Genomic DNA, 19,918 nt, shown 5'->3' with positions numbered 1-19,918 from the left:
CCCTTTAACTGAGGCTCAGAGAGGTCCTCACAGGCCAAGTCAGAGCAGGTCACGCACAGCCTGTCTCTAAGACAACCTGCAGGTCCTGAATATGTTGCAAGGCGGAAGCAGAGGCAGCTACCAGGCCAACCACAAAAACTTCAGGTGCCCGAGCCCCTTCCCAGGTGCCGGACATGGCACTAAGCTTTCTCATTTGAATCTAGGAAAAACACCTTCTAGTCATCACCGTCTTCGTGCGGACGTGGGGAAGGGTGGGGTTCAGAGAAGCCAAAAGTCTTCCAGAGAGGCACAGCAGAGAAGTGCCACGTGCACTTTACACTTCTAGGGCTGCCCGATGCCCCCCCTTCTCACACCGTAGAGGCCCTGGCTCGCAGCCAGGCTCTGCACGGCCCAACCCGGACCGTTCCATTTAATCTACACAACTCGAGGAATCTGTGTTACAAATGCAAAGAAAACCCGGAGACTCAGAGAGAAAGAGGAAAAGAAGAGAGTGAAGGAAAACACGGCGCGGGGCTTGGGGGTTCCCAGCGCCGCCAAGAGCCCCTCCCCCCAAGGCCTGCCCCTCCCCCTCGCGCCCCGCGGGCCCCTTTAACCGGCCGGCGGAAGGGGCGTCCGGTGCCGGTGGCGCCCAATAGGCTGCGCGGAGCGTCACTTCCCGGCGGCGGGAGGCGAGCGGCGAGTGTCCGGGCCGCGGGCGGCCGGCGTGGGCGGGGCGGCCGGAGGAGGCGTTGGCAGCCGGCAGGGACCCACGCGGCGCCGCGGCCCGCCCGGCCTGCAGCGCTCCCACCCCGGGCGGTGACGGCACGATGCCCTTTGACTTCAGGAGGTGAGTGTGGCGACCCCCACCACCGGGAAGCCCCCTCCGCAGGCCCGAGGGGCGCCTGGGCGCGCCGCGGACCCTTCCCGCCGGGCACGCAGAAACGTACCCCGGCTCGATGCATGCCTTGGCAGGCCCCCGGGGACCCCGGGGCGGGCCGCCTGCCGCACACAAAGCGAGCCGGATTGGCGGGGGGGCCTGCCTCTGCAGCCTCTCACCTCCCGGGCAAGGCCACCCCACCCCTCCCTCCGCGGAGCCCCCTTCCCGGCCTGCTGCCTCCCCAGCCCGTCCTCACACCTCCACACCTCGCAAACCCAAACCCGCAGCCTCCTCCCCACAAACTGGGAAACAGACTTGCTCCCGCCTCCAGATGGGAGTACACAAGCCATCATCCCCATGCCCCCCTCTAGAGCCGCCCCTCCGGCTGACAGGTCCGTCCTAGGCACCTCGGATCAGGAACCCCAGGGGTGTTCAGCCCATCTCGCCAGGCAGGCGGCAGCTGGAGGGTTTTAGGGTTCCATAGGCTCAGGCTGCCCCAGGCGGGGCAGAGCAGGAGACCTCTCCCTCAGCCAGTCCTGGTCCTGTGCTCTGGGTATTGGGGTGCCATAGGGAAGGGAGGAAGCCGTGGAGCTGGGGACAGGAGTCAGCAGAGGGCCCAGAAGGGTCTGGCCTTGGCTTTCTGCAGTGATCACAATGGGTCTTTTGTGGATCCAACTGCCTCATGGTCCACGCTGTGCTGGGTTAGGCCTTCTGGAAGCCGTCCTCTAACGGGGTCTCCACCAGACTTCCCCTCAGAGCCTGGAGCCCCTGGGGATACCCTGGCCTGAAACAGCACACTGTGGGTGTCCAGTCAGGAAAACAGCTTTCGTGTGGGCAGGGACTGACTGAATCCTGGCTCCATCCCCTCCTCTGAGCAGCTTGCTATATTCAAGAAGTTAGCCTGTTCTAGAAGTTCGGGCGAAGCCTCTGGGTTCAGACCTCCCCTAAGCTGCTCAGCGGGGTGAAAGTGTCTGAGCCCTCTCAGAAGCTCCATGTCACCGCCTGTGGACTCGGGAAACATTAAGCCACATCCCTCAGGACCGGGTGCGTGAGAAGCCCGTAACTCAGCTTGCAGGGTTTGCAGGGTTTGCAGCTCAGAGGTGGGAGTTAGTGGACGAGCAGCTTTTCCGTGAGGCAGTTTCCTCATCCACAAGACAGAGATTCTGGTGCCCGCCTCACAGGAGGGGGCTCTCCATCCCCGCCTGCTCCTCCCCTCCCTCCAGGTGTGAAGTCAGGGTAAAGTGACATCCTTCCCAGGAAAAAAGCCTGGCAGTGACCCCCATGGCAGGTGGGCGCGGTGGGGGTTAGGCCTGGAGAGGACGTTGGCCTTGGACCTCTTGCATTGGCTGACGTGGTATTCTGCCCGTCCTGGGCACTGATGCCATGTCATACCCCTTCCATGCAGCCCCTGAGGCTGGCACCGGACAAAGCACTTGCAGACACAGGGCAGTCACCCCTCAGATGAGATTCGGGGGGACAGTCCTCATACTGGCACGTTGGTCCCTGGTCCTTCTTCCTAACCCCCGGCTTCGTCCCCATGGGATTCAGTGATTTTGACCTTGTCGGGGGGAATCACTGCTTTTGATCATTTAATGCCTTCAATCTGCCTCTGATACCCGGGTTTTAAGAGGAGGAAGTTGAGTCCCCAGGGCTGAGGGTCTTGCCCCAGACCTCAGGGAAGCCGGACTGAAGGCTGGGCCAGGGTCCCAGGTCACGCACAGCTCCTCACCTCATACCCCTTGAGTTGGATGTTGGAGTGTCCAGTGCCATAGGTACCCCAGCTTAATGAGGCGCTTTAATCAACTCCTTGGGGGTGTGGGCTCCCCACCTAACAGTGAGATTGAGTTCGGCACTTCACATTCACACCTTGGAGGATGAGCCGTTTGTGCCCAGTAACCTGCCCCTGAAGATCTGTTAACTCCAGGGCTCAGGTTCTAAGGAAGGTTCCACCGTCCCAGGTAGGTACCTTCCTCTTCAGTGTTCATTTATCAGACCTGTGCCAGGCTCAGCCCTGTGCCATGTGACCTACCTTGTGGAGCTGGGAGATGCATGGCCCCTCCCCTCTGAGCACTGGCAGGGAGAAGAGAGGGGGTATCATGGGGTCCATGAGTGGGGGGCCCATGTGGGGCATTCTCTGCTACGCGGGCACTGTGGGGTGCGGTGTGTCACCTGTGAGAGGGCTTTTGAATCTCAGTTTAAATTGAAATCATGGCCCAAGGCTGTGGGGAGCTGGTGGAGCTGGGATCTGAGTGCTGGAGGGCTTGGAGGTTCCCAGGATGCTGTCCCATCTCTTAAGAACCGTGGGGAGGGGCGTACTCTGACTGGACCCCTCCCCCACTTCAGGACCTGGAAGAAAACCAGACTTCCTGCTGGTTATGCTCTCCTTAAAACAGAATCAGGAGGCTTTTGCCCCTTCTTATCAATATGCTTTGGTTTTTTTTTACTGCCTGTGGGGCTTTGCCACTTACCTCCGGTGTGTTTTTCTGTCTGTGAATCCGGAGGTGACTCCAGTACCCACTGTCGAGAGCTTTAAGTAAGATAACAAGCATAAAGTATTTAGACACAGAATAAGCCCCCAATCCATTCTGGCCACTGTTTTCATTGTTTGTATTTTTTTCATTTAAGCAACTGTATTTCCTCACTCTGTATCATTCACTTAAGTATTATACTTATTCTCTTTCCCCCTCCCATTAAAACCTGAGCTCCCTCGGGCAAAGATTTGTATCTGTTTTTTTCGCTGGTGACTCCTAGAACAGGGCCTGGGCCAGACTGGCCCCTTGGAAATGCCTCTCAAGCTCAAGGACGCCAGAGGCAGGGTGTGCTTGGCTGGCCAACTCTCCCTTCACAGGGCAGCTTTTCAGCTATTGGTGGAGATTCCTCCGCTTCTTTCCTTGAATTCGCTGTAAATTTTGGGGGGTGGGGGAGGAGGCAGGATGCAGAGGGTGGACCCTGGACCTTCCAGGATGACTCGTGTTTGTTTTGCTCCTGTTGCATTGTCTCATTCACCACCGGACCTTGCAGCGTGGAACTGGCCATGTGACCCAGATCCGTGGGCGTTGGCCTGGACCAGGCCCAGTTCCGGCAGGCAGGGGGTCGTGTACCACCTGCCGCCTCCTGCCCCGCAGCCTAGGCCCAGGGGAGCCTCCGCACTGCTTTCTGAGAGACAGAGATGGCTAGCTACCCCACTACGGTGGTCCCCAAGTTGAAACCCCAAGACCTGGCGTGTGCTGCTACCTGCTACTGACCAGCTGCGCCCTGGGACCATTGACTTACCTTCTTAGGGCCTGTGTTTCTTCATTTCGGAGGGGGGCGTAACCTTCATTGCCTTACCTGGTAAGGTAAACAAACGTAGGGCAGATGCGATGGCCCTGTCAGGTAGGGCTGGCCACCTAATTTGTAGGGGCAGAGTGCAAGATGAAAATGCAGACCCCTTTGTTGGAAAAGTATTAAGAGTTCCAGGATGGTGACAGCAGAGAGTTAAGCTAAACACAGACCCCCTCTGAGCATGGGACCCTGTGTGACTGCACAAATCTCACAGCCATGATGCCAGCCCTGTTGCAATGCCTGTCACTCTGGCCTCCCTCCAGGAGACCCCAGCCCTCCGGCCCTGAGCGAGCTTTGCAAAACTGACCTGATTTTTGTCATGTCCTGGTTACAGCCTCAAGCTGAGCCCACTGCTCTGGGATCCATCCTTGCATTCTTTAGCTCCTCATGTGGCCTTGCTCGAGGGGACCTCTGCGGAGCCTTATAGCCCTCCGCCCCCCCCCCTCACTCCTTACACCAAGCAAAGCCCCAGCCACCATGGGGCTCTGCAGCCAGTATTTTGAGTTTACTGAGCACTTACTAGGGCCTGGCACTATTGAAAGGATCTTTATATGTACTTCAACTCATTGAACCCCCCAACAATCCTGCTGGGCACACTCTGTTCTCCGCCTTCACAGATGGGCCAGTCGAGGTGCAGCAGAGTTAAGGACATGGTGGGGAGCTGGTGCTGAAGGCGCTGGGGTTGGAATGCTGCCGTCTGGTCCCCAGCCCCACCTGCACCCCATTTCTAAAGCTCTCCCATGTCGTTCACTGAGTTCGGAGAGACTGCAACCTCCTCTAATTGGAGTCATTGACTTTTTTTGTCCCTAATCCTTTCCTAGCAGTGCTCATAGAGAAGCTTAAAGTCATCAACCTTTTTTTTTAAAACTAGCCTCGTGGTCGACACCTGAAATTTTCTCTAAAGGCCCCCCACTGCCGGCTCATACCAACTTAGAGCATCTCACTCAGGGGGGTCCAGGCTTTTTCCCTCTCAGGCTACGGGGGCTTTAGAGGAAGAGCGTGTGTTTACCTGCACATCTGGACCCAGAATGACGTGGAAACTCCTGAGGTGGCTTGGGTTCCTGGCCCTGATACCCTAGCATCCCGAGACCAGGCTCTCGTCAGCTGCAGCAGCCTTGTCAAGTTTCACTCCCCAGCTGGGAAACCTTCCCTACTTTATTTTGGAGTCGCCGTAGGCGGTTTTCCTCAGACGTCGGTGAGGCAGGCAGGGGGCGAGGAGGGCATTTGGGGTGAGGTTTACCGGCTCCCTCTGCATCCCTGGAGGACCACTCTGGCCGTGCATTAGCATCACTGGGGGAGTTTTTAAAACCCCCCCCCCCAGACTCAGGCTGCACTCCAGACCCAGCAGACGGGCTCTGAGGGCGGGGAGCCCAGGCCCCCCGTGATCTGAAAGCTCCTCCCGTGGTCCCAGCGCGTAACCATGACTCGGAGAAGATGGCTCAAACCGGGAGACCCGATAGCAACCAGAGCCGAGAGCGCCACGGCCGCCGGACTGGGGAGCAGGCCCTTGGGGGCGGGCCGGGGAGCAGAGTCTGGGTCCCGCGTCGCTCCCGCGTGCCCTTCGGTGGCAAGCCTGTTCCCTCCTCTGGGACGGTTCTCACCAGTAAAGTGGCCGATATCACGGTCGTCTCTTTTCATCGATATCCTTGCTCCCCAGAGTGTGGTCCCCAGACCAGCAGCTGCAGCATCACCCAGACAGAGCCTGTCGGAAAGGCAAACCCCGAATCTGAATCGAGGTTAACAAGGGTCCCCAGGTGGTTTGGATGCACAGTGAGGACGAGGCCCCTGCCCCGTGTGACTGTCTGGCCTGGGCATCTCTCTCATTCCGCACGCCGTCCTTCGGTGTCCGCGGCTTGGAGATTCACGGCGCATGCTCACTCACTAAAGGCTCTGAGAAGTCCTGCATGAAAGGACCCAGAGTCCCTTGGTTCATTGAGCTCAGCTTTTGCCAAACTCACCGTCTCAGCCACACTGGATACCTTTTCTCAGACTGTAGTTTGGGAAACGGCCCTAGCTGATCCATTCGGGAAGTGGTCATTAGTCCAATTGTCTGTTGTCAACTTTAGCATTTAGGTGTGTTGTCAACTTTAACATTTAGGTCTGTTGACTCAATGACACTGGCTGTATGTGGCAGGAAGAAGGACAGGACAGGACAAAGCCTCCAACACTTCTGTGTATTTGCTTTTGAAAGTCCCGACCCTGGGCTGGGGCAGGGAGGACTCAGGTTGGTCCTGTGTACCGTGAGCGCTAGAGGAGACGGGAATGCTGCCCCGATCTCCCGACCTCAGCGACGCTGGGTCCCCCCGAGGGTGCATCGAGGTCCCCGGGGACCTGCACATGCCTGACAGTGTAATCCTCCGCCCTTGAAGGCCAGCCTTTCTCCCGGAGCCTGCCGGGCAGCGTGGCTGGACAGGAAGCGAGATGGGTTCGAAGTAGATTCCTGTTCTGTTTAGCAAAAGGTGGGAACCCTATTGGAGAGGAGAGGCAGTTATTACCCGTAAGTCTCGTCACAGGTCCCTGAGACACGGGGGCGGCCTGTGTGGCAGCCCTCTGTGACTTAGACTTTCTTCGCTCTCTGACATTCTGGCCTGGGGCTTGAAGCTCTGGAGGAGGAAGGAGGCAACGCTATTCTTATTAGCATCGAACTTAAAAGTCGATCGAGCCCCACATGATAGATAGAATTATTAGGGATTTATTTTCTTTATTTTTTTTAAAAATTAACATACAGTAAGTAAAATTGACCTTTGCGGGGATATACTCTTCCACGAAATTTAAGACATCACGTAACCACCCCCCGCATTCTATTGACGGAATGGTTTTATAATCACACCGTTCCTTCGATTTTTTATAAAAACTGCGGCGAGCACACTGACAACGAGATCTGCCCTCTTGACAGCTTTTTAAGTGCGTCGGACAGTGACATGGAGCAGGTCCCCAGGACTGACTCATCCTGTGTGACTGAAACTCTGAGGCCGTTGAATAGCAACTTCCCCTTTTCTCTTTTCCCGCCAGGCCCGACACCCACCGCTCTGCTTGCCGTAAGTCTGACTGTTGTAGACACGTCACGTAAGCGGTATCATGTAGCATTCGCCCTGCGACTGGCCGACTTCACCTAGCGCGGTGCCCACCAGGCCCATCTGTGTCGTCGAACATGGCAGGGCTTCCTTCTTTTTTTTTTTTTTTCAAAGGTTGAATATGATTCCATTGTGTGTGTAGATCACATTTTCTTTATCCATTCATCCACACGTGGGCGGCGAGGCTGTTCCCACGTTACTGCGTACAATGCTGCGTCGAACGTGGGGGTGCGTGTCTGTCTTCGAGACTCCGATTCCACCTCTTTTGGATAAATACTCAGGCACGGGCTTGCTGGATCGCATGGCAGTTTTTAATTTTCGACAGACCTCCATACTGTTTTCCATCGTGGCTACACCCAGTTCACCAACGGTGCACGAGGCTTCTCTTTTCTCCACGTCTTAGCCAACACTGGTTATCTCTAGCCTTCTTGATGATGGCCGTCCGTACAGCTGAGGGGTGACATCTCATGGTGGCTTTGATTTCCCCCGACGATTAGTGACCAGGAGTGAGGCTGAGCACCTTTTCATCGGCATGTCTTCTTTGGAGAAATGTCTCTTTAAGTCCTTTGTCCAGTTTTTGATGGGTATTTTTCTGTTTGTTTTTTTTTTGTTTGTTTGTTTGTGTTGTGGAGTTGAAGGAGTTTCTTATGTATTTTGGATATTAACCCCTTTTCAGACATACGGATTGCAGGTATTTTCTTTCTTTTTACTCTGTTAATTGTTTCCTTTATTAATTCAGTTTTAAAAACAGGAAGCCCAGGGCACATAGCTGGGGAGGTGCAGGAGCGGGACTTGAACTTGGCGATTCCGGAGCCCAGGCGCCTCACCAGGGTGCTGTCCTTCCTCGCCGGTGCCTCGGCGTTGTTGATTTTTATGATTCCCCACCACCAGCAGAACTTTGTGGGACCCTGGTGGTATTTGGGCTGTTGTGATGTGTCGCTGGGTCCAAGAGCCTATTCATGGTATAGAGAAAGTGTCTCCACATCTACAGGGGAAGGTGCTCCGTGGGGGGGGGCCGACCCTGGCCACCCCGCAGAATGTCCTACGCGGCGAATCCCTCCCTCCGAGGGCTGCCCACGCAGACTGCTGGGAGGACACGGCCAGGCCGCCCTGGGAATGGCTCTCACATTGTGCCCATTGGGCAGAACTCTGGATTTGAATCCCTGGCCTGTGTTCCCTGGCCGTGGGCCCCTGGTCGAGACACGGCCTCCGTGAGCCTCAGTCATTGTCATCTGCAAGCTCGTCCTTTCCTTGCACGGTTTTTGTAAGGTTGGGATGGGCTCGTGCGGAATGCCAGACACATGTGCTTAGAAAGTGGGGGGAATACATTTGCCGCCTCCTGGCTTTGCCCCGCGGCCCTGGGAGACCTCAGCGGAGGATTCACCGGTAGGTAGATGTGGTAAAACCAGGGTCCCTCGGGGGTGCAGGACCAGCGAGTGACGTGAGGACACCTGGAGAGATTAGATCTGGAGCCAGACTCCCTTCTCAGTGTCATCCATATGGTGGGAGAGGAAATGGTCAAACGAACAGTTACCCAGCCAGACGCCGCATGGCCCAGGCAGGCGCCTCGGTGGGCGCCTGGGCCAGGTGCAGGCTGCGGCCCACTGGAGTACAACGCGCCGTCAGGAAGCGGGTGCTGTCATGCGGCTCTGTGGCCTGTGGCCGTGCACAGTCCCCAGTTCTTCAGGAAATGAGAACGCGGTTGGCGATCGCTTCGCTCCCAATTTCATTTTTGTTGAGCAGCATGCTGGGCCACACCCAGTCTCGCTGAGGGCGGACGATGACCTGTGTGTCACACAGGCTGGCCGGGTGGAATGGACTTGAGGCAGAGGCCACAGGCTCTCAGGAGGTGGTCAAGTGGAAACACAGACTTGGAGCCGGAGGCCGAGGGGCGAGGGACACACAGGTTTGGACAGAGGTGGCCTGGGGACTCCCCTGCTCCAGACGGCCTGGGGCTGGCGCTGGACCCCGCTTTCCTGTTCGACAGTCCCTGGGCTGGTCAGAGCCCAGCCTGAGTGACACTCTCTTGCACCAGACCCTTTAATAGCTTCAGTCCCAAGGGGGTCTCTTTCCCACGACTTCCCAGGACTGTGCCGTGATTGCGCCAAGGCCCACAGTAGCCCCCATTGAACGAGTACCAGGCTAAAGGCCTTTCTTGGATTCCCCGTGTTCACCCTCGCGTCAGGTAGGAGCCGGATGTCATTCCCATTCACGTGATGAGGATGCAGGGCACGGAGAACGGGCAGGACTTGGCCGAGGCCACGCACGCCGCAGGCGACGCAGCTGAGACTCGAGTCCGTGACGCCAGCGCTGGCTTCCTTAAAGACACTTCCGTGCTCACGAGGGGAGTGCTATCGCCTGGATTTTCTTGGGGCCACTCCACGGACACCCCTCATGTCGGCTGCCTGCCATCTCCTTAGTCGTATTTATAGTTTGTTGCCGTGGAAGCCCGGGGGTCGGGGCTCGGGGTCACTGGAGAGGGAGCCGGGCTGGGGGACGAGTTCCCGTGCACCGCGCACATCTGTGGGCAGGAGATGACCCCTGAGGCTCAGCTGGGGAGGGGGACGGAGGGGTGCAGCCCTCCGGTGGAGCGGTGGGGCTGGTCTCTGGAGCCCCCGTCAACAGGCCAGGAGCCGGCAGCAGAGGTAGAATCATCTGTTCATTGAACATATTCACTGAGGGCCTACTGTGCGCTGGGCACTGTTCTAGATGCTGGCGATGAAGCACGAAGCCAGACAGACAGCTCCTGCCACCCAGCCTCATGGGACTTACGTTTTCATGGTGGTATCTTGCCTCTTTCTCTCTCTCTCTCTCTCTCCCTTAAAAAATTAAGTGACCCTTTTAATTTAGAATAATTCAGACTTACCAAAAGGTGTAAAGATAGTGCACGTACCCGCATCCAGCTGTCCCTGCCGTTCACCGTGTATTACCGCATCCGTCACAACGAAGACCCTGACTTCGGCACGGTACTGTTAACTAAACGCCGGCGTTTCTTTGGCTGTCACTTGTTTCCCGTGACTGTCCTTTCGCTGCCTCAGGGTCCAGCCCCGTACCCCACACTGTATCAGCGGTCGCGTGCCCCCGGCCGCCCCTGGTCGGGGAGAGTCCCTCAGCCTTTCTCGTGCCTCGTGACCCGGGCAGTCTTGGGGAACGCCGTCCAGGCATCCCTTAGACCGGGTTATGAGTGGGGTGCCCTTCTTGGCACATCCCGTCGGGGGTACCTGGTATCCAGGTGAGGTCACTGGTGGCGTTGACCTTCAGCAGCTGGTGCAGGCAGCGATGGCCAGGCTGCCCTGCTCTGGGTCCCCTCCCTGCAGGGAAGGGGGCCGCCAGCTTCCAAAATCCCCGTGCGGTTTCACGTGACTTAACAGTGCCTCTTTCTGCTTCGTTGGCGCAGGACCCCCTGCATGTCACTTCTGAGGAGGGGTCCTCACGACTCAGAGTGGCCTGAGCCTGCCACCACTACCCGTAGTCATTCTGTACGCCCTGTGCTCTTTGAAAGAAGAGTCAACAGCAAGGCCCAAATGACTAGGAGTGCGTCACAGTGCAGGGAAGTGTCTTAAGGGGTGTGCGTGAGACTTGTCCTAGAGCCTTCTAGGCCCCTTACGGCAGACAGGGCGGCGAGCCTGTCTGTGCTGATTCCTGTGGATCCAGGAGATGGCTGTTGGCTCAGGACAAGACGGCATCTCCCCACCCACTGTCTCTACCAGCTGGAATCTCTCCCTCCCTACTCAGACAGCCTCAAATAACACCTCCTCCATGAAGCCCTCCCTGTTCTTCCTAGTGGGGCTGCACCGGGCTCTCCCGCAGCCCTCCCTGTCGGTGCCGGCCCTCCCGCCTCTGTCTGGCTCCGTGCCGCCCACCACCCTTGCTCCCTTCCTGTCTTGCTCACAGGACTCCCGGTTGTCATAAGATCGCACTCTGACTGTCTTCCGCAGGCCCAGGCCAGGGACTAGCACACAGTCACACAGTCAGGGCATGGCAGTCCCCGAGCGATGTGCTTAGCAGAGGCTCTGTGGCACTGTGGCAAAGCAAGGGCTTTGAGTATGTCCCACAGTCCTGAGTTCGAGTCTTGGCTTTATGACTTACTAAACGTGTGACTTCGGGTGAGATGCTTCCCCACTCTGGACCTCGGCTGCCTTATTGAAAGTCAAGCCTAATAACAAATCGTGCCTGGCTCCCAGGACTGTCATGGGGATTAATCGAGGTCACCGCTGCAAAGCCCTTAGGACTGTGCCTGGCATCTGTGAGGTGCTCAGTAATTATCTGTTACAGAGTAAAACATCAAGATATCCAGGCTATCACAGAAGATTACTGGGCTGGCAAGAAACTGAACTCAAGAGACCTCCTTCGTATTAGGCTAAGTCACCTAATTCTCATAAACCTGACCGTCTCAGGATCATAATGCAACAAACGGTTCATTTCTCACTCATATACAGTCCCATGGCGGGTGGGATGTGCTGTCTGTCACTGGTACCCAGAGACCCAGGTTCCTTCCATCTTGTGGCTCTGTCCTCCTGGTGGATAAGCTCATGGCCTGGCAGTGAGGGGGAAGAAAGAGAGGACACAGAGCGCTGGGTGGAGAGTCTGGATGTGGGGCCATCGCTTCTGTCCTTGAACTGGGGACCTGGCCGCACGCACCCTGCTCTAGAAGTAGTCAGGAGATGCGGTCCAGCCATGCGCCCGGGAGGAAGAGAGAAGGACGGGCTTTGATGCTCACATCACCGTGCCTACCACGGTGACCTCAGTCCCTCTTCAGCTTTCTGGTACCATCTTCATAATTTGGGGGCATATTCGTACATAACGTATCATTTAGTAATTTTTCTTTAGTCAGTTTTTGAAGTTAACACTTTTATTTATAAAAGGTACCTTTGTAACGTCTTTGACAATGGAAAAGCAGTATCGCTTGCCGTCACCAGATGCAAAGGACTGCAGGGTGTCCGGCCTGGCTCGCTCGTGCCCGCTGAGGCTGCCGCGTCTGTTAACGGGGTTATTAGCAAGCGCGGGAGTGGGGAGCCTCAAGACGGAACAGCACCGCTCTGAGACTGTCCCCTTATGTCCTCGGAACAGGTAAATGAGAAGGGAACGACTTTCTCACTGTGACGTCCAGTGTCATTTAACCACCAGGTCCCCAATTGCCCCAAAATCACCCACTGGTGACATCGGTGCCATGCTTTGGGAAATGCTGGCATAGGGGACAATGAGCTCAGAGTTTGGACGCAGACAAATCCAAAACTTGGTCCAGGAAGAGGTGGGTGACAATCACCCTTTCACCTGGGAGCACTTTACAGTTCGCACCTTGATCTGTCAGGGAGGACTTAGTGGTGTCACTTGACCAATGGGGAGACTGAGGCCCAGCGCGGGGCATGACCCCCCTTCCCCAGGGCCGTACAGCAGACGCGAGTGCCCTTTCCACTGTCCCTGGCTGCCGTCCTCGGTCTGCTGGGCGGTCTCCCTGCCACAGGTGCGACCACACTGGGCAGGGTCAGGTACATTCACGCTGGCCCTCCCGTCTCTCTCCCCATCACCATCACCTGCCTGGTTACAGGTGGCTGTGTTTGCACAAGAGTGCTGGCCTGCTTTGAGGAGCCAGGAAACCAGCAGGCGGCCCTGGGCGTGCTTGGGAACTTGTCACCCATTTGCTGGCCCCGTGGGTGACCCAAGATTTGTCTGGTGACAGCATCAGTGGCAACCGTTCAGCTGTGCGCTGTCGAAGGGAGGGCCGTGGGCGTCCGGCCTGCCTTCCCGACATTGTTTTGCACTCTTGACTCGGGTGGGGTCTGAGTGGTTTGCTCACGGGTGGAGGAGTCTGGCTTCCTGTCCCGCTCCTGGTTCCCATCCCCTGATTGTCCCTCCCACCCACCCCGACGGGTAACAGCACCAAGCCCCACCCACTGGAAACAGGCAGCATGCCTGGGCCCTCGCTCTACATAGCTGAAAGGTATTGTCATTCCTGTCGTGGGGACAAGGAGGAGGCTGAGGCCCGAGGAGGCCGGCCTTGCGCGTTCATCCACCCACTCATCCATCCATGCCATCCGTCCGTCCACTCACTCACAGATTTACTGGGGAGGTTTCGAGGGGGAAAACGAGGCTGACGTTGTCTGTGCCTTCACGGCATCTCCGGGGAGGTGAGGAAGATGGGCAGGTGACAGTGAACAGACAGTCGCACAGACGGTTCTTGTCTGTCGGGATGTGTGTGGAGAAAGAGGTCAAGGAGCTGAGACAATAAAGAGTTTGCGGAGAAGGCGCTAACCAGGCAGACTTGGCCGGCCCTTTCCCTCCCAGAGGGTCTCCCCAGATGACCTCTTCTTCAGTCTCACCTGGGTCACCCCCGGGGGGTCTCCCCGGACACGCCTGGGCCTGTCCTTCGGATCCCACAGCGCGAGTGCAGTGATTTCGTGTGTGCGGTTCATCACTGAACAGCGCTGCCTCAATGGAGGCTGAGCCCTCAAGAGCGGGGAATGACTCCAATTGGTCATCACCGGGTCCTGGTGTGGAGTCCACGGTTTGCACATAGCAGGTGCTCAGAAAATATTTAGGAAGTGAAGGAAGGAGGCAGGCAGGGAGGGAGGGGTCAGTCGAGTCAGAATCAGATCCCAAGTGTGTGGTTGTGGGGCCCACGCTGCCCCCACCTCACACCTCCCATGAAACAGCTCGGAACCCCAAATGAGATGGAACTCCGCCCACCGACCAGGACCTGGCAGAGGGTCCGGCTCCACCGGGGATGGAAATCGTGTGGCTGTACCTCTCTGTGTTTGGAAAATGTTTCTAGTTTTCTCCTAAGGGTGTGATGCATCGGAAAGGATTGATTTCTCTAGAGATGGACGTGGAAAGTGTTCCCTACGGACCGTGTCCTGAGGAATTGGGAAATCAGACTTACTCGGGCCCTGGCCGAAGGAACGGTGGGTGGCCGGCCGCCTGTCGTAATGGATGCTCCCAGGTTCCCCCCACCCGCCAGCTCCACTTACAGCGTGAAAGGCACGTTAGCCCCGGAGTCAGAAGAAGGGAAGCTGGGAGGGCGAGGACCCCTGCCATCCCACCCTCACCCCGACATGGCGGTTAGGCTTGATGGTTCGCATTTTGAGGAAACAGAGGCTCAGAGAGGTCGGGGGCCTGGCCCAGAGTCACGCAGCTGGCAGAGCAAGAGAGCCGAGCCTTACACTCAAGGCTTTCTCGCCCCCAGGAGGCAATGCTTTCTGTCGGGCCCCCTGTCCCTGGAGATCCATGTTTGCCTGTTTTTCAGGTTCAGTCCAGCAACTCTGTTCTCTCTAGAAGGGCAGGTTTCCCTAATCACCTCCCCCGCCTGACCCTCCATCCCCCAGCCCAGTCCAGTCGGCCCAGGATGGGCCTGGGAATCTGACTTTTCAAAGTGTCCTCGGCGATTCTAAGATCAGGGGAGCTGGAAGGGACCTCCCCATTATGACCCAGGTGTAATTCTGGAACTGAGTACCACAAATCTTAATTGACTTCGTAGCAGTGATCGCGAAAGGGTCACATGGGACTCAAGAGTTTAGAAAGGCCTTAGAAGAAGCGTGTGGTCTGGGGACAATCGTCTCATCTGCGGATGGGGACACCGAGGTTCAGAGGGGTCGCACAGCTGGGGAGGGCCCACAGGAACGCAGCCCCTATGCACTCGAACCCCATACCGTTTCCTCTTTACCGCGGGGGGCATTGGCCTCGGCGAGCGAGGTCCTCGGGTCCCTCCTAGGGACGCGGCTGTGGGTTTTGACCCCTTTCGTCACCGGTGCAGATAAAGTGGGCCTGACCTCTGCACTCCGAGAGAAGCGAGAAGCCACAAGGGCTAGGCAGTTGTGGGGCGGGCGGGGATGCTGGGAGTAAACATTTACCGGGTGTCGGGCGCAGTGCCGCACACTGGACATGTGTCATCTTATTCCGTTCTCGCAAGCCCAGGAAGCGGGCGAGGAAGCCAGGTGGACCGATTTGCTCCAGGGAGGGTGTGTGCAAGGTTCCAGGCTGATGAGAATCAGTAAATGCGGAGGGCCCGGGGGTGCATGGGGCCAGCCCCTCTCCTCCTTTAGGAGCTGGGGGGCCCAAGGCTCCGAGAGCCGAGGGTCCTGCGTGAGTTCGCCCAGCGAGCCGGGCGGCGGGGGCGCTGGCTCCCCTCCCCGGCCCTCTCGACTTTCCCCAGCTCGCCGCTGTGAAACTAGGTCATGCTTGAAGCCAGGTGGTTTGTCAGAGCTGAGTTAGGCCTGAGTCAAAGGAGGCGTGAGGAGGTGCACCCATCGGCCTCCTGCCCGTCCTGCCCCACCCCACCCCGGGTCAGGCTCCTCCAAGTGGGGCCGCACCGGCACGTCAGCCTGCTCGGAGCTCGCCCGCCCCGCACGCGCCCGAGCGTGATGAGTCAGGCTCCCGGACGCGGCTCGTCCGTGAGCTGTTGGGACCGACGGGCCTCGGAGCCGGGGCAGGTCCCCCCGGTCCTGGCGCCTCCGGCCACGCGCTGTGTGTGCTCGGGCAGCTCCCGTCCCCTCTCCGAGCCTGCTTTCTGGCCTCCGGATGGGAACATGGGCTCTGACGCCCCAGGGTGCCATGTGGAGTTAAGGAGCCTCCTCCCCCGCACCCCCCGCCCCAGCTCCGGGCTCAGAGTGAGCCCTCGTTCATTGTCACAGCCCCTCGACTTGCCTTCCGCCGTCTGTGAAACTGCCCGACAGGCTGCGCCTGTGGAAGCAGAAGTCGGCAGCAGGCAGCATCGGGTGTTGGATTCCGCCCCGTCACAGATGTGGTTATTTGGTCCTCACATTTAAAACAATTCTCTGCATTCAACGCCAGCATTTTCAAATGAGGAGATTTCACATGAAAGTCTGGATTTCCGGTGCTGCTAGGAAAATGGGGCTCCCCGGCCACAGGACAGCACACGGCCGTTGCTAAGGAGCAACCACGGCTTGTGGTTGGGGCTCACACTCTCAGCTCCCCTCATGCACAAGACCTGTACCCTGCTTCCTAATGGGCCAGTTTCTGGGGACAGGGTAGTTTGAGAGGGAGCATGGCAGAGGTTGGGCTGGACAGAGCCCTGGGACCCTACGACTGGGCAGGGAGGTTTGTGGGCCGGAATCAGAGGACCTAGGGAGGTGAGTCGAGTCAGGGGCTCAGGCACCCCAACAGGTGCCCTGTGTCAGCGGATTAGCCTACGGGACCTCGTTTCTGCTGGCTGATGTCATCTACCCCAGACCACGCCCTCTTCCTGGGGGCCACAGCCAGCCGTGGACCCCTGGGACCCAGGTAGGAAGGTGGTCCGGGAGATCTCCCTTTGGAAGGAGCCAGTGGCCCCTGGGACACAGCAGAGACCAAGGTTTGGAGCTCGGCATCCAAGTCCCCCACCATTGCTTGGTCACTGCTGGGTCCCCAGAGCCTAGGACAGTGCCAGGCAGGTTAAAAATGTGTTAAATAGCGAATGTGAGCAGCCTTCTTGGGTCTGAATCGCAGCTCTCCTACCCGTGGGCTCCCTGAGTTGCCGGCACCTTCCTCACGTCATCAGCGGGGGTGGCGATGGGTGCCTTCCTGTCCGGGGGACAGTAGAGCTTCAGTGAGATAGCGTGGGTGATCTGCTCAGCACGGACCCCGCCGTGCTAAGCACCTAGTGCGTGTGGCAGTGACTGTTACTTAGTTTGCACGGGGCATTTCTGCGGTTGCATCTTGACAGAGGCTCCCCCATGGGACTCTGGCCCTGCGGGCAACAGTGTCCCGGCTGTCGTTTGGGAATCTCTGAGCGTGCTGGCGGAGAGAGGGCACGCGGGTGTGACCTTGGGAGAGGACCCCAGGGGAGAGCCACCCCTGTTTGTGAGAGCAGGGCCCGTGTGCGTTTGTGGTCACGTCTTTGCTGAAGGTCCACGAGGTCAGCGCCCCAGCCTGCGTCACGCCGTGGGGCCCCCTAGTGAGGGACACGGGATGGGACTTGGTGTCCACCCTCTCACCAGGCCGAACCGGTTCGCCTGGGAGGAGAATGCACAGAAGACGGTAGGAATGTGCCCTCAGGTGCCTCGAGAGCGTCTCCTGGGCAGCGAGAAGTCGAAAAGGTCGAGAAGTGGTGCCTGCAGCCCCTTGGGGTATGCGCCGGCCCCCAGGAGCTCCCTCCCCCAGGAGCTCCCTCGCGGCCCCAGGGGCTCCTGCAGGGGAAGCGGAGGGGCTGGTTGGGCTGCTCTGAGGCACCTCCCTCGGTGGAACGTCGCCAGCTACCTCCTGGCTGTTTCTAGAACATGTACCCAGCGTTTCGCGGGCTGGATCTTCGTGGAAGGTTCTGGACGGAAGGGAAGAGTGGGGCAGTGAGGAGTCCCCTGCAGGTTTCGAGCGAGGGTCACGGTGGTCTGCACCACCCCCCACGCCGGGGCTTTTAGTCACGCACCGGAGGAGCGACAGAGGACTGGCACTTCGCGAGACCAGAATCCTCACATTCACACGGAGGAAGGTCGCAGGCACCGGCTTGGGGAGAAGCGGGGAGCCTTTGTGGAGCCCTCGGCTGCCGTGTGCCCGTGGGGACTGTCCTCCAGGCGCCCCCTGCGGACTCCAGGAAGAGGCCGTCGTCTTGGGCCCTGCCGTGTGCCCAGCAGATCCCGGCTGATACCCACCGCAGGACGCTGCACAGGGTCCAGGGAAGGAATAGGTTTGGGCGCTTGGGAGGGGCTTGCCCGGGATGACGCAGCTCCCGCCTGCCAGGTATTTGGGGCCAAAGTCCTTGCTCCCCTGCCCTGTAGGTTACACCAGGGAGAGCATGTCCCTCCATGTTTCTGAAGCACTTTGGATGAGTACCATCAGGACAAGTTTCACGTACAGCTCATAGGGCCAAGGGCGTGACTTCTGAGGCTCAGGTCACCTTCTTCTGCCCCCTAGTCCAGCCTCCCTTCGCAGCTTCCTGGGTCCCCCCAGGCCTGGGGTGGGCAGCACGTGGCCTTATGCAGGAGGGCTCTACTCCCCGCCTGTCCCCCCTGTGACCCCACGCCCCAGTCTATCTATGGGCCTGGGGTTGAGGCAGGGAGGGCCGTGCCTGTAAATACCAGCCTCCTTACATGCGCATTTTTCTTCTATGATTTTTCCTGTTTTGATGAAACACTGACTGCTCTTGGCTGTGCAGGTTCCCAGGAGGGGACCGAGGCCCTGGCCGGGCCCGCCAGCCGGCCATTCAGGAGCTGTGCTCCCCGCCCTGCACCCCGCCTGCATTCCGCTGGGGCCATAACCTTCCCGCTCTGTGTGAATGGGCCCACCTCAGCCTCCCCCCGCCAGTTCCCAAGGCTCCCAAAGCCGCCCCCGTTATCATTTTTCCCAGCTGACTGAATAAGCCTACATTCCAGCCTGAAGTTGGCCTCGCCCCCTTCCCTTCTGTTTTCCTCCTCACCCAGGGGTGTGGGATATAGAGGTCGCGGGCCCACCCCATGGCCACCTGGTACACAGGCTGCCCGTGGGGAAAGGACAGGGCTGGTGCCCATTGAGCCCATTCGCCCGTTCATTCACTCGTCCGTCCGTTCGGTCACTCAGCAAGTGCACCGAGCACCTGCTCCGTGCCGGCGATTGTTCTAGGCCCTGGGAGGAAGAAGAGTGGCAGCGAGAAAGTGTCACCAGAGTCACGGTAGCGTCCACCTGCCCTGTGAGGTGTCGTAGCCGCTTTCACCGGCTCCACCTTGCAGGTTAGAACCGAGGCTCCGAGGCGGACCTCACGCCTTTTTGGCCGAGCCGAGCGTGGGCTCTATGGCAGCCATTGCTCTCTGCCTCCGTCAGGTGTCCTGGGGCAGGGGACAGCCTGCCCCGCTGGACGTGGTGGCCTCCCCTGAGACCAGGGCACGGTCAGTAGATAGCTCCGGGATCTGGAAGCCAGGTGTCTCTTAACTCCACAGTCATTTCCTTGGGGCCCTCGGTGGCCCATTGGGCTGCTGATCGTGACTGCTTCCCCACCCCGCCCCCCGCTGCATTTCGGGCCTTCCAGCTGGGCCGTGCGCACAGGACTTGCCTTCGTCACTCCGCTCTGCCGGAGGTGCTTTTGTCGAAAGTGTCTGTCCTAAGTAATTCCAAGCTTCAGATCTCACCCAGCCTCTCCTCCTGCACATCTGTTCATTACTTATACATTCTTCCACTAAAAAAAAAAAACACTCATGCCGCGCTGGGCCCCATGACAGGGGACGGGAGGGGCAGGTGAACTGGATGTGTCCCTGTGCTCGGGGAGCTCACAGGTGTGAGGGGGAGGCATGAGACCGGATGGGAGTAGCCAGCGCTCAAGCAGCATCCTCAGGGCACCTGGGCCCCACCTCCTCCCACCTAGTAGCTCCTGTGACCCTCATGGACACCCCCTAGGAGGTGGGGAGGAGCTCTTATTATGCATAGTTTGTAATGAAGCCGAAGCACAGAGAGGTTGACCGACTTGCCCAGGGTCGCCCAGCTCGTGGCAGAGCTGGGATCTGAACCCGGGCTTGCTGGCTCCCGAGTCTGTGCTCTTCACTCCAGCCCCGTACTGCGTGGCCGTGAACTTGCTAGATAAAGAAATGGGGCCGGCACGTGGAGATCTGGGAACTGCCAAAGAAACGGGCCGCTCCGAGGCCCGTGTGGCAGGATCGCGGCTAGCCCGGATGGAGTGGTCCTGGGGCCGGCGCCGAGCGTGGGTCCCGGGGTCCGGGCAGGGCGAGGTGAGGGGCGGGGCGCGGGGTCCTCGGCAGTGCAGTGCGAG

General features: G+C 58.6%; 1 protein-coding gene across 1 annotated transcript in view; it reads left to right on the top strand.

Annotated features, from left to right (window-relative positions):
* The first annotated feature begins 679 nt into the window (after positions 1-679).
* ERGIC1 (endoplasmic reticulum-golgi intermediate compartment 1) overlaps positions 680-19,918 on the top strand; it is an 84,957-nt gene continuing 65,718 nt past the window's right edge. Inside the window, exon 1 of the mRNA XM_016145103.2 lies at positions 680-826. Coding sequence (XP_016000589.1) covers positions 807-826 — 20 coding nt within the window. The 5' untranslated portion in view covers positions 680-806. The remainder of the gene's footprint in view (positions 827-19,918) is intronic.

This window comes from Rousettus aegyptiacus, unplaced genomic scaffold (assembly GCF_014176215.1).
Source record: "Rousettus aegyptiacus isolate mRouAeg1 unplaced genomic scaffold, mRouAeg1.p scaffold_m13_p_7, whole genome shotgun sequence".
Taxonomy (NCBI): Eukaryota; Metazoa; Chordata; class Mammalia; order Chiroptera; family Pteropodidae; genus Rousettus; species Rousettus aegyptiacus.
Note: the sequence above shows the minus strand (reverse complement) of the source record. Positions and strands in the feature narration are given on the sequence as shown.